We start from the raw sequence: 15094 nt of genomic DNA on the forward strand, positions 1-15094 counted from the left end.
ACGACACAGCCATTCTTGCCCTGCTCACAGACAACCACTCCGCCCTGGACTACCACAGCTCCATCACACACTTCACTAAGTGGTGAGAGGACAACCATCTCCACCTCAATGTGAGTAAAACAAAAGAAAGATGTTGACGCCAAGCAGTTGAAATGGTCGACAGTTTATACTCAATTGACAGTTATACTTTAAAAGGAGCAAACAAAGATTATCCGTCATCCGCAAACTTAAAGGTCTGTATGTTTCCCCCCTTCTTCTCCTACTACTGTACCAGAGCATTATCCAGCCCATCCTCATGTACTGTTCCTCCTGCTTCTTCAACATGCTCACAGTCATCAACCGGGCCAAACTCACACACATCACCAACACTGCAGACAGGATAATTGGACTCCCCACACCCAACCTCACAGCACTAAACAACAGGGCCATCTCACGCATCGCAACCACAATAAAATGGGACCCACTCAATCTGTACCTCGCCCCACTGCCATCCGGGCGTAGGTACAGAACGCTAAGGTGCAAAAGGGCTCGCTTTGGCAAAAGCCTGATCCCCGCAGTCATTGTTGCCTAATAATAGACCGCGCTGAGTGTGTGTACTTGTGTATCTGTCATGTGTAGTACTGTCTGTTGTTGTCTGTGTTATATGGTGTTGTATGTCTATACGTATGTATACTGTACAGTGGTGTGAAAATGAATTTCCCCCTTGGGACAATAAATCTAATCTAATCTAATCTAGCAAGTGTCCATAGAAATCTAATATAATGAATCAACCTTCAGGTCCCATGAAAGGAACTATGTTTAACTTATCTTATTTCCTTATTGGTATACCGTGGCCTGTTTGGGCCAATAATGTATTGATAAGAACTGTTTAGACCAATGTCTATGTGACTCTTAATGACTACAGACTGGAAGAGGAGGGATTTTTGTGAAAAACACTTCCTTGTTGTTTCAGAGCCACACCTGCCAGACCTGTGTTTACCGTACAGTACAAGGAAGTGATGGTACATGCCTTTGAGAGGGCTGCATTCAAGGACCTCTCTCACGTTACTTCTGTTTCTAGCCCACAGATAAACAGTGCAAGCCTTTTGAACTTTTGAATACATGAAAGTGAAATATGAAATATCACGGTATGATCAAATATACATTCACTTTATTAGGAACACTATACTAACTATACACTATACTGGGTAGGGCCTCCCTTTGCTTTCAAAACAGCCCCAATTATTTGTTCCATTGATTCCACAAGCTGTTGGATACATTCCTTTGAGACTGGTCCATGTTGACATTCATGCAATTCTTACAGTCTTTTTCAGGTGCATATTCAAGCTGTGAATCTCCTGTTCTACCACATCCCAAAGGTGTTCTATTGGATTGAGATCTGGTGACTGGGAAGGCCACTGAAGAACACTGAACTCATTGTCATGTTGAAACCAGTTTGAGACAACTTTTGCAGTGTGAAATGGTGCATTATCATGCTGGAGGTATCCATTAGAAGATGTTACATTGTGGCTATGAAGGGATGCACAAGGTCAGCAACAATACTTAAATAGGGTGTGGCATTCAAGCGATAAATGATGGGCCCAAAGTGTGCCATGAAAACATTCACCACACTATTACACCACCTCCACCAGCTTGGACTGTTGACAGGTATAATAGATGTGTTCCTAATAAAGTGTTCAGTGGGTGTATGTTATAGCAAATGTTATGAATTTAAAAGATGGCTTCATGCAGTATTTTCATTAGAAACAACTGATATTCCAAAGTATTTTGTCAAATTGAATTGTACCCAGATAAATTCCACATATTTCATGGATCTTTCTGCTTTAAGGCATAATATTATGATGATAATGTGATATGATAGTTCAATATATTCTTTTATTTGTTATATATTTTATTATGTCACAATGTGAGACTGAGCAGTGAATCTATTTCACAACGTAAAACAGGTACCTTACACAGGCGCTAAAGATCATAATCATACGAATGGGAAGAGAAAGTAAACAGAAATAATTTATGGAAATAAATAGATACTACATAATAGTGATCATAATGTCTACATATATAAACAGAGAAACATGTAGCCTCCTTTGCAAAAATGAATAAATGAATATGAATAAAGGAAATAATACACAAATACTACTACAAAACAACTTTAATAGTTCTAAGTAAGATGTTATCTCTAAATCAAAGCTGTTGTTGTGAATAACAAGTGGATGTAGTGGATCGTGTGTCACATGTGGAGTTAACACTTTGAACCAAACCACTGATCACGTTTTATGGCGATGCCAGCCCCTTAGTCTGAGGAGTAACTTCTCTATAAAAATAAATGGAGGAGAGAAGAGAGCATCAGTTTTGTGACTCGACCTTGAAGGCGAGGCTATACAACATACATCTATAGATATTGAGTTTAAGTTGTTAGACTTATCATTAAGATTGAGTGTTTCAATTCTTACATTTAGCAAGAAAAGGGGAAACATCGGTGAGTTACTTATACTGTACTGTATGTGTTTGCAATAAGAGAACAGTGATCAACATGTTTGATTGATAACTGATATGGTATCATGACAAGGTGCATATGTGGCTGTACAATGAGTATACTGCACTCTCTACTGAGACTTGTTTCAAGGGCCACATTAGTTGCTGTTTTTTCACTCCAGCAATGTCCACATCCCCATTTTACACCCAAAATAATATCTTCATTTAATCCTAACTTTTCATATACACAGTGTGTGAGGCATTCATGAGAAACGTCTCCTTATTATGCTCTGTAAGTCACGCCCACAGCATCTGGAATGAATGGGAAATAAGGGGAACATGCTCACATTTGTCTCTAGCGATCCTTTATTACTCCAGAACAACTGGTTCCATATGGTTCCTTCCTCTCATTCTAGCCTCAGTCCCCCACCCTCCCATTCTGGGAATGCTGTAGCTGCAGGCTGTAGGGTGATCCTATAACCAAACATGGATCAGCCAGAAAAGCCAGTAGATCAGGGGTGTTCAAACTACGACCCACGGGCCAACTGTGGCCCCTTGCCTGTTTTCTGAGGCCTGAATTTAAAAAAATAAAATGGATATGGCCGTTAGAAAATAGTCTTGCGGAAAACAAAATAAAAAAACCTTGATCAAAAAGAAAATAGTCTGAAAATGAGATTGAGAAACCTGGTATTCAAGACCAAATGTGGCCCCTGAGCCAAAAGGTTTGCCCACGCCTTCTGTAGGGTGATCCTATAAGCAAACACGTATCAGCCAGCAAAGCCGTACAGTAGATAATCTGGCTCAGTGGTTTAATATGTAGTATCAATTATTTCAAATTAGGAGCAGTTTGGAGATGCAATACATTTGATCATATGTATCTTCTCTAATAACATGCAGAGAATAAATCACATGAACACAATCTCTTTGTCGTGGTTAGACCTGCAGCATGACTGATACAACATTACCACCCAAACAGTCTCTATGCATAATAGAAATCATGAACATTACAAACTCTTACCTGATTTTTATTACATTTTTATTAACATTATAATAAATTTAACAGAACTGGTTCCATGTGGTTCCTTCCTCTCATTCTAGCCTCAGAGTCGTCTACCTCACCCAGCTCTGTCTCTAATCTTCACTAGATGGGCCAGGCAGTCAGATGTGAGGCTAGATGGGACAGGCAGTCAGAAGATGTGAGGCTGGTCTAGATGGGCCAGGCAGTCAGATGCAGTGGATGCAGATGCAGTGGAGCGCTGCGTGTGCGGGGGGGGTTCAGTCCATTTTGTGGGGGGACCAGTGGAGGAGGTGGGCCCCGGCCGCCAGGCGGGCAGATGGGCCCAGGCTGAAATGCCAGGGGTGACGGACATGGAGCACTTCCCCCGACCCGAAGAGAGGGAAGATGAAGCTGGATGAAGCTGGAGGCTGCCCAGAAGGCTGGGGCGGACACACACACACCTGGACAGGACATAAAAAACCCTTAGAGAGGACAGATCTCTTCAGTGTTAACATCAGTGGTAACCATCTACCACTGGGTTTGCAGGGTTGAAATGTACATGCCCTTCATGAGGCTAACTTCAATGGGGTTTTCTAGCATCATTATGAATGAATGAATGGTCTTTATTGTCATTGCTACATTACAGGTACCAAACAACGAAATTTGGGAGGGGTGGCTCCCCTGGTGCTAGGAAAGAAAAAAAAAACAACTAAAAAGACAAGAAGGGAAAGGAGCACAGCAACAGTTGGCTATGCCAGCCTTTATTCAAGCAACAAAAACAGTACTCTGCAGTACTCAGTGACCAACTGGTTAAAACAATTTAAACAGCAGCATTCAGCATTGTAGAAAAAAAGAGTTACTGTCTGATTTCTAGTTTTAGTGCCTTCAGGTTTTTATTCTATTTATCTTCCCTTACAAATGGCAAATCAATTATAGGACCCTTTTTAAAAGTGTAGCCTAGTGACGCTGCTGGTGAGACCAGAAATCGAAGGGGTGTCAACAATATCTGTTTTTCTTTTTTTTCAACTCAAGTACCCAGTCCATATAATAAAAAACAGTTATAATCTGTGGATTGGATTAACTATTCTCGTTTTTCGGAGGCTACCAGTAAGTGATAATGACTTGTAAACATACTCTCGTTTTAGGACGTGTTCAAAAGCAAGGACTGTGTGTTCATCTAGTTATGTGTAGTTATGTGTTTTTAGCATGTCCATGTTCTCTCAGTATGTTGTGTGATGATATAAAAACGCAGTTAGACGTTTGTAGCGATGTACCACTGTTAGCCGCTAGCAGCGTTTGTTGTTGTGGTTTGATCAGTCACTTTTCTCCTGTCGCATTCCCATTCGGTGCACCAACATTCAAATACTCATGTCACCTTGAATTTTTTTCCGATTTCAATGTATGACGCATCATTTGAAAGCTTACCATCTGTAGTTTCAGACTATGTAAATAACCGAAAAATTACTTAAGCAAATGGTTTATGATTTCGCCAGCTAGCATCATGACATTGTCAGACTCATTACAAACAGGTAGCTACTAGCCAACTCTCCTGCATGTGACCACTGACTACTACTGTTGTCATCACGTGAGTGACACGCCAGATCGGCCATGCAGATCGAAGCCTATTTTTTTCTGGTGCGATCTGCAATCCAGCATTCAGGACCAATATCGCAGCGATATGCCATATCGATATCGGATCGGGACATCCCTAGTTTTCAGCTGTGCTAACGTAATTGCCCAAGGGTTTTCAAGGTTTTTCTAATCTATTAGCTTTTTAACGCGATTAGCAAACACAATGTACCATTAGAACACTGGAGTGACGGTTGCTGGAAATGGGCCTCTGTAGATATTCCATTAAAAAACAGATGTTTGCAGCTAGAATAATCATTTTCCACATTAACAATGTATAGAGTGTATTTCTGATTAATTTAATGTTATCTTCATTGAAAAAAACAGTGCTTTAAAAAAAAAAAAAAAAAGGACATTTCTAAGTGACCCCAAACGTTTGAACGGTAGTGTACATGCATAGACTGGGACAACTAAATGAGCTTTCTCATAACGACTGTTTGGAACTGGCTGGATTTAGTCTTGTTCAAAGAAAACCGAGAGAAATAGTGAAACCAGTCCATACACAAACCCTCAAATAAAAGCTGAGAATCTCTACTGTAACTTCATGGTTATTGTTTTTGATTTTCAATCCAAACTTTTGGAGTGTAGATTCAAGAGACTAAAAAACACTTGACTGTCCCATTACTTAGGCAGGGAACGGTGTGTTTCATTTTAGGATATCACCGACTAAACACAGTCAAGCCTGTGTCCTTACCTCAGTTGTGTCTCCATGGTAACCCAGGTCTTGGGCTGCCTTGGGCTGTACCACCTCTGGGGTGGGGGGGTCCGGGGTCCACCCCTGGTCCTATTAACAAAATTAAAACATTACACACAATAGAACAGTTAAGGCATTGGATATGACGTCTGATAAGCCATCAGATACGCTACTGAGAAACAAGAGTAAAGGTATAATGCTATAATGGTAACTATAAAAAAAACGTTGTTCTAATTCACGTGAGCCAGTGTTTCCACGGCAATGCCAAGTATAAAACAGGGCAAACAATACCGAAAAAGTACTGTTGGGATTACTTTTTGTGCATTAAACAATACAACACCCTTTTAGAAGGTCGGAGTAATATTATAAAACTATAATAATCAAATTGATTTACTTTTAATAGACATGCATTATCTATTGTACACATTCACACTCTTGTTCAATCTGAGGGCGTGATACAGGGTCAGTGGTCCTACTTGGGCCTTGACGTTGACCTGTGTCACCTCGATGTACTCCAGCTCTGGGAGGTCAAGTAGCTCCTCCACTTCATCTTTGATCCCGACAGCAGGGCGGGTTGCAGCCTAAAACACACGTATCGCTCACCACATGCACACTCACAGAAATAGCACATCTAACAATGATATGTTATATGAAGAAAGCTTGTATCTATTGTACGTGTGTGTGTGTGTGTGTGTGTGTGTGTGTGTGTGTGTGTGTGTGTGTGTGGTGTGAGTATTGTTAGAATGGGGAAAGGGGAGCTCTTCACCTGGGGTGTGTCAGGGGTTTGGTCCATGTCCATGTCTACTTCCATTCCTTCATCAAACACACCTTCTCCCAGATAGAGGGTCACAGGGTTGAACTGGTCACACAGCTGAAAGGAGAGATAAGAATATATCAGAATAAATGGATGAATGCAATGGATCATTGTTGTTGAATGGATATATACAGTATGTGTATGCAAGTGTGTGTGTGTGTGTGTGTGTGTATATGTGTGTGTGTGCCTTACTGACCTCTGAGTTGACTGCAGGGGGACAGGAGATCCCGTGGCCCTGGCTCTGCAGGACACTGTGAATGTACACGTCCTCCTCTGTGTTTGTGTCACACAGGAAGACCTGCAGAAAGTCTGTGTGATAGCTGTCCAGGGCTCCCACCAGGGGGCGCTCACAGCACAGCTTCTGGAAGGAGCTGGTGGCGTTCAAACTCCAACTGCCCTGGAACACCAAAACACTGGCTTTTAATATTGTTAAGTAAGTAAAGTAAAGTAAAACTTTATTTATATGGCGCCTTTCGTACATGAATGCAACTCAAAGCGCTTTGAATGGGAGAGTGCTATCCTGAATGTAAATGTGGGTTATGGAAGTCAATGGGACTATGGGAACAGTACAGTGTTAAAAGCTTGGGGAGATTGGTGGTCAATAAGAGTGATATGAGATTGTGTGGAGCCTTACACCCATTGGCTTGATTCCAGTGAGCGATGAGGGGACTGCTTGTGCCGGGAGCTCAGAGTAACAAGACCTTGGGGTGAGAAACCAGAGAGATGGAGGGAGACGACAGCAACACAGACAAGGAGGTCTAAACACTTGTCATCAAAATGACCGTCACATTTACGCAACATTGACTTTACACTACAGTATGTGGCAAGAAGCAGTCTCCCACACTATGGTGTCGACCCAAACCATACGGACACAGTACGACATCGTTACGGGCCAGACTGCTTTCTTGTCACATACAGCTTCTCAACATCAGCTTTATTTTAGAGAGCCAAGCTACAATGAAACACAGAGTGAACACCTACACACAGAGCTGCCAAGTCTCACGCTTTGGTCGTGAGACACACGCATTCAGGACTGAAGCCGTAAGCCTTGTCTGTGAAACCGGCCCATTGACTTTCATTGATGCATACTGTCTGAACTGGACCAGAAGAACCCTACTTGTCTACATTGCTGTCTGTCTGTCTGAACTGGACCAGAACAAGCCTACTTGTCTACATTGCTGTCTGTCTGAACTGGACCAGAAGAAGCCTACTTGAGGAACTTGAGACTGGTCCTGTCCACAGTGGTGAGGTCCCCATAGTCCACGTAGTAGACCTCCACCTGGGTCTGGCTGAGGATGCGGTGGACGACGACGCGGTAGAACCACATGTCTCCGGGATCCACGCAGCACACCTGGCCCTGACGCACGAAGCCTGAGGGAAGGGCGTAGCGCTCCGCCACCTCAGGACAGGTGTAGCAGCTCCTAGGAGGAAGACATGGTCCCACAAACTCTGACAGCATTGGGCTACTTTACACCTCTATCCAAAGTGACTTCAAACAAATACATTTAAGTAAGTGAATAATCTATCCATCAGTCATTGTAAGAAAAAATCATCTATGCTAAGATCTATGCTAGGCCATTGGCAGTCGCAATGCTAGAAGAAGGAAGAATTATTATAATTAAATTTTTTATTCTATTCATGGTTCTATTTGACCAGTGAAGATGCAGTACTCTGATCTAACCATAGGGTTACGTTCCAGCTACTATGTCATTCATGTGGTTACCTGAGATATTAGACCTGATAAGAGATCTGATCATCTGCAGCATGACTACAACCAAGGCAACCATTAATTTCCTGTTCATGTTTCCTTCCCGGTCTGAGTGGCACCGTCTCCTCACCTCATCTTCATCATCATGTCCACCAGGGCGCGGGCCTCCTGGGTCTCGTTGAAGCGGATGTAGAAGTTGCTGGGTGACTCCACATGCTCCACCAGCACAGATATCAGCTCCCGGGGGCCCCTGCGCGTGGGAGCCCTCAAGCGCTGACCCCGCAGGGCGTCCAGAGGAACCACCTTCCCAGGACTGGACCGGACCTGGACACACACACACACACACTTGTGTTTTTACTTGTGTCACCACAAAGAGGCTTTGAGGACTGAATGAAGGTTCTCTAAGATTTACAATCTCTAAAGAAGATGTACAGGTGATCAGACATACAGGTGATCAGACAGACAGGTGATCAGACATACAGGTGATCACAGACATACAGGTGATCAGACAGACAGGTGATCAGACATACAGGTGATCAGACATACAGGTGATCAGACAGACAGGTGATCAGACAGACAGGTGATCAGACAGACAGGTGATCACAGACAGACAGGTGATCAGACAGACAGGTGATCAGACATACAGGTGATCAGACAGACAGGTGATCACATCTATTCTTGTGAATGCATTTTGGTTTCAGCCTCAATTGTCTATGAATTTGTCCAGCTTTCATTGCAGAAGCTATGGATTACACCTTGAACAAAAGGGCAAGTAGGACATACCAGCTGCCCATGTCTTCTTAGACCTGAGTCAGACATACCAGCTGCCCATGTCTTCTTAGACCAGAAGAAGTCCATCTTAGAGTCAGATGGGTCTCTTCTCTCACCTGTTGGAAGGTCTTGGTGGTGAAGCGGAGGTCTGTCTCTGACTTCAAGTCTGTGTCATTGGAGGCAGAGTCCTCCTCCTCCTCGCCCTCCTCCTCCTCCTCGCCGCCCTCCTCCTCCTCCTCCTCTCTCCGGCCCTCCCAGGGCAACGCCCCACAGCTGAGATGGCAGCCTTGGCTGGAGGGGTTCAGACCTTCACCCTGCTCAGCATCTGTGGGGCTGTCGGCCTCTACAGCCCCTGGCCAAAAACAGGGTGCTGCGTTTCTACAAGACCATGAGCTAGAAGATACAGTACTCAGTTCTGCTATAAGATACAGTACTCAGTTCTGCTATAAGATACAGTCCTCAGTTCAGCTATAAGATACAGTCCTCAGTTCAGCTATAAGATACAGTACTCAGTTCTGCTATAAGATACAGAAGATACAGAACTCAGTTCTGCTATAAGATACAGTCCTCAGTTCAGCTATAAGATACAGTCCTCAGTTCTGCTATAAGATACAGAAGATACAGAACTCAGTTCTGCTATAAGATACAGTCCTCAGTTCAGCTATAAGATACAGTACTCAGTTCTGCTATAAGATACAGTCCTCAGTTCAGCTATAAGATACAGTCCTCAGTTCTGCTATAAGATACAGAAGATACAGAACTCAGTTCTGCTATAAGATACAGTCCTCAGTTCAGCTATAAGATACAGTACTCAGTTCTGCTATAAGATACAGTACTCAGTTCTGCTATAAGATACAGTACTCAGTTCTGCTATAAGATACAGTCCTCAGTTCAGCTGTAAGATACAGTACTCAGTTCTGCTATAAGATACAGTACTCAGTTCTGCTATAAGATACAGTACTCAGTTCTGCCCCTATCTTCACATGACCCTTCCCCCCGATGGGACACATGGCTCTCAAGAATGTGAGAATGCAGTGGGATTAGCTGAACAGAATCGATAGGATGCATTTTACTTTTTAACTATTTAGCAGCGACTTACAATTACAGATTATAGAGACACAGTAAATTAGGGCTAAGTGCCTTACTCAAGGGCCTACTAGTGGTGGTGTTCCCAGGTCTTACTCAAGGGCCTACTAGTGGTGGTGTTCCCAGGTGGGATTTGAACTCATGACCTTCTGATCACCAATCCAACTCACCATCCACTAAAACACCACACCCTCATGGCCATGTATAGTTAACGGTAGAAAACAGGGACACTGAATGAGCAGTATGGACACAAGTGCTAAACAATTGCAATATTGATAATTAGTGTTGTTCCGATACCGATACTAGTATCGGCATGGCCACCGATACGCACAAAAATGCTGGTATCGGTATCGGCGAGTACTAACAAATAATAACACCCGATACCAAACTTGTGATGCGCGTTTTGCACAGGCTGCATTCGTAATTCGCTCTTAGAACGCTGGAGCGCACAGTGGTATCAACGTCATAAAGGGACCAAGCAATTTGATTGGACAAGAGGCATTCCTTGAGTGGTGATCAGATTTCCAGAGCGAATTTACGAACGCACCCACAGCGTCCCGCAACTCGGTGAATGAATTGTCTCCGGTGACGGTGTGAAGACACGAGAAACATTCCATTTTTAAAGTTGAGCAAAGTAAATAGGATTTTACAAGTCCCGTTAACAAGTATATCATCACCTGTGATCGGCAAGCATGGCCCCTAAGGATTATGTGGCAGAGAAAGGTACGTTTTGTTTTACCGGCGTTACTCATACAGACAGTGTGTGGTTGAGTTGCTGCTACTGTTCAATGAACAGAACATGCAAAGCGACAGGCACTGCTGGGGATGAAGAGCTATGTAATGTTATACGCGTAACTAATAACTAGCTATCGTTCTTGACTTTTGATTTCAACAATGGTGCCACGTTTGCCCACTTTTCACCAGGGTAACTAATTCTGTTGGCCAATGCATGGTAGCTAAAAAACCAACCCCGTTTCATGAAGCACACACCGGACTGTCAAAGTTATAAAAACCAGTGTCTAGAACTTTTAAGTCTACTTGCGTTTAGCTAGAAACTTTGCTAGGAGTCTCCGACTAGAATGTTTAAACCCTAGCAGCATTCTTTGCTTGTCAGGCTTCAAAACTACCTGGATGGAATAACTCGGAAGAAGTCCGGGCCAGTCTCCGTGTCAAACCTAGTCGAATATGGAAGTGATTTCACAAATTCATTGAACTGCACTTTGACAAATCGTGTGCCTTCACATATATTAGTACCTGGCCACATTCTTCTTTTGATGGGCGACACCGCCTTCACTCCCCAGTCCCACAGGCCGGCCCTGCTGTTATGATTAGTTACAGAACCAAATGGTACCTTGATTGAGTTGGTTAATTGATTTTTGTTGATACTTTTCACGATACCAAACACCCGATGCCAGACTAAGTGTTAGCAATAATTTTACATCGAGGTGAGTATGCGGCTCAAAAAACATGTTTTTTTGTTTTGTTTTTTCAAACGCCGTGGTATCGGATCGGTACTCGGTATCGGCAAGTACTGCACGGTCAGGTATCGGGATCAAAAAATGGTATCGGAACAACACTATTGATAATGTATTCCTGCTTTCACATCAGGTGCTTGAAACGGATACATTGAGAGATGTTTTAAGAAATGTGAAGAAAAACCAATGTTGAACAGAAAACATACCATCTTATCTGTCTACACAGATATATCTGCACTATACTATACTACACTACACTATATATATACTATACTACACTATACTATATCCACTGCAGCATCAACCCACCTGTGTCTCCTACCGGCCTCCCTGGTGTGTCTGTTGAGGGGTTCTGCTGTGGTGGAGGTGGCTTTATCTGTCCCGTTCTCCCTGGTGTCACCCGTGGCGCCATCGACACCCCGACCTGCCCCGCCAGCGGCCCCTTGGCAGGCGCCACCTTTAGGGTCAGCAGGAAGCCCGTCCGGTTCTGCTTGATCGCCACCAGGTCAGCCGCCGCCGCCAGCATCTCCGTGACGGAGTAGAAGCCGTAGTCGGTGACGCGCAGCGGGCGGCCGAAGCGTCGGGCGAAGCCAGCCTCCAGCTCTGACAGGCCAACGGGCCCCTGGGTGAGCAGCTGGCCGAGCTGGGCCCGGAGCTGAGCAGGCAGGGCCGGGGGCGCGGGGGCCCGCCGGGGCGGCGCCATGGAGGACGGCTTTCTGTAGCGCGGGGAGAAGAAGCCGCCCCTGCAGGGTTTCTTCATCTTGAGGTTGCGCTGCCTGGCCACCAGCTCCCCCATGCCTCTGGTGCTGTCGTCCACAACCGCTGCAGAGGGACCACGGGATGGGAGGAAAAAGAGAAGCAAAGGGATTGGATGGAATGAAGTCATTGTTTTTCATTTCATCCATGTGCTCTGTGCAGGTCAAAGTATAAGACTGGGCTTACCTTTCAACACCAAGCTGCCGTCTCTCAAATACCTCACGTTCACCACGTCAGGCATCGCCATCACCATGTCCAGCACATTGCTGAAGCCCAGGGCCTTCAGAGGCAGAGGGTGGCCCATCATGTTGATGTAGTCCTGTTTCAGTTGGTCCAGGGACCGGCCTAGCTTGCTTGATATGAGCAGGGAGCGCACATCCTTCTTCAGCCTCGAGACCTTCTGGTCTTGGGTCATCCTGCCTGTCAACTGTCAGACCAAGGAGAGATGAGGAGAACAGATACTTTAGTACAAACCTAACAACATTTCAAAATGTTATAGTGACAATCAAATTAAACCCATGTTTCTTAGGCTGCTAGTTACTCACGACCTGTTCTTTTCTTTTCTTTTTTAAGGTATTCTTTTTTAAGTCCAACCAAGTCAACTCGAATCTGCAAAGCAATTTAGAGAAGAAAGTTATCTATACATTTTGTTGGCCAATAGTGTCTTCTATGGATGCAAAGCAACTTACTCACTACTTGAATAACAGTTCAGCCAAGTCGATTCACGAGAGAAAAGTCAAATAAAGACACGTATTGGCAGTGTTTTTTAAGTCGCTGTTCTCACACTTCAGCGAGTAACCTTATAACCGTAACCCTAACTAACCTAGGTTAGCTAACCCTAACCAACCTAACCTAGGTTAACTAACCCTAACCAACCTAACCTAGGTTAACTAACCCTAACCAACCTAACCTAGGTTAACTAACCCTAACCAACCTAACCTAGGTTAACTAACCCTAACCAACCTAACCTAGGTTAACTAACCCTAACCCAGCATTGACATTGACTTCATAGCTAGCTAGCTAGTTAGCGACCATGGTACATCTGTCTTATCATTATTGTTGCACGACAGTTGCAGCTTGCAGAATATAATATAATAATATAATCTTTACCAGCCTCTATTCAGACACGGTTGTCCATGAGGGTTTGTGCACGTTCAAATAAGATTATTATTATTATTCATGAAACAGTACGTTCAAATAAGATTTTTGAAATGTTATGAAACAGTCCTCAGTCTTGAATCAGCAACGTGCAGGTGTTAATGAGACAGACAGCTGGCGTCATTATCACACTGACTTCAGTCATGAGTCATGACAGAATAACTATACTTATTATAACTATATATATATATATATATATATATTAAGTACTATAACTTTGAGAATCACCTAAAAGGTTGCATCTGAAGGATATTAGATATTACTTACTAAAGGAAGGTCCTGAAGAAACTTTGTGGGCAAGCCTTATTTTGGTAGTTAGAGGGGAGATGGATAGATTCATAGATAGAGTGCTTAATGTTTAAAGAGCCTCAATAGTATCAAAAATATGTTTAGAAGTGGGGTCAGTCAGTACACATTTTAAAGTTGGATTGAGATTTCACCCTCAATGCATTGACCGATGAATGATCAGCACTAGCAGTAGCACCCTCTGGTGGTATTCAGCTGTAAATGTAGGAGTATGTTCTATTCAAGTGGTGTCAATGAAGCACACACACTGGTAATGTCCATGATTAAATCCAACTGGGAAATAAGAAAAGGAGGTCTTGAAGGGGTTACACAGCCCTGACAGCTGACACCCTCCAACTGAAGAGGGCTGCTAAAGACACACACAGAGAAAGAGAGAGATTAAGAGATTAACTATATATAAACCCCTCAAAAAAAGTTCGGAAATGCTTTTTTGGTTGATTATTCCTCCCCTTTAATAATACCAATTGGTATTGTATTTTATATCGTTGGAAAGCCTGATTGGTCACCTTTACAATGAGGTACAACTTGTAAGGATCATACATTCATGGAATGAGTAACACAGCTAAACGTGTGGGTAGCGGCCCCAAAAAATGTGCCAACCGATCAACAACCATGACGTGCGCCGACACCCACCATCGTTTGTTCGGGAGGGGGGAAAGCTGAGGACTAGAATTTCAAGTCCTGATCTGGGCCCACTGAATGTGTGACCGATGACAGGACGCTGATGTGTACTTTAGGCACTTTTAATCTGTACAATGCACACAAAAATAATGCTGTAATGAAACGTCAATGTAGGTGTCTTCTCAGCACGAGTCAACCTAGCACAAAAAAGGACAACTGAAGCATTTCAGCTAACTGACGCGGAGAACAGTGATAAGCGCTAGCATACAGAAAAATGAACCACGAGGTTAGCTAAATTAAAGTCTCTAAAACGCTCATAACACCTATGTTTTCGATACAACATGACAGAATGTATGTGCACTCATTCTTAAATGCATGTACAACTTCTCATGTGCACTCAAATTAAAGTTATGACAAGTATATTACAAGTTTACATTGCACTGCTGTAGACACGTACCTCTCTCCGTCTCATAGAATGCAGAATGAGAGAGAAACGCGGAAATTAGGCAGAGGGTTGATTGGGAGTGGAGACAGGTGTGCTGGTTTGGCTGATAATCCAATTAGCGGGGACAAGCCTCACCTGCGGCGGAGAGCACGCTGTGCT

The 15094-nt window shown here is 43.6% G+C and overlaps 1 protein-coding gene across 1 annotated transcript; it reads right to left on the reverse strand.

Annotated features, from left to right (window-relative positions):
* Nucleotides 1-3750: 3750 nt before the first annotated feature.
* Nucleotides 3751-12820, reverse strand: LOC308164284 (tudor domain-containing protein 5-like; the record flags this gene model as incomplete). The annotated part of the gene is made up of 10 exons (XM_080538418.1): nucleotides 3751-3933; nucleotides 5796-5885; nucleotides 6272-6376; nucleotides 6562-6666; nucleotides 6806-7006; nucleotides 7244-7310; nucleotides 7821-8030; nucleotides 8448-8641; nucleotides 12050-12471; nucleotides 12592-12820. 10 exons carry the CDS (start codon nucleotides 12818-12820, stop codon nucleotides 3751-3753), a joined length of 1806 nt encoding a protein of 601 aa, XP_080394544.1.
* Between the last annotated feature and the right edge of the window lie 2274 nt (nucleotides 12821-15094).

The sequence above is a fragment of the Nansenia antarctica genome (genome assembly GCF_963989245.1).
Source record: "Nansenia antarctica genome assembly, chromosome: 8".
Lineage (NCBI taxonomy): Eukaryota > Metazoa > Chordata > Actinopteri > Argentiniformes > Microstomatidae > Nansenia > Nansenia antarctica.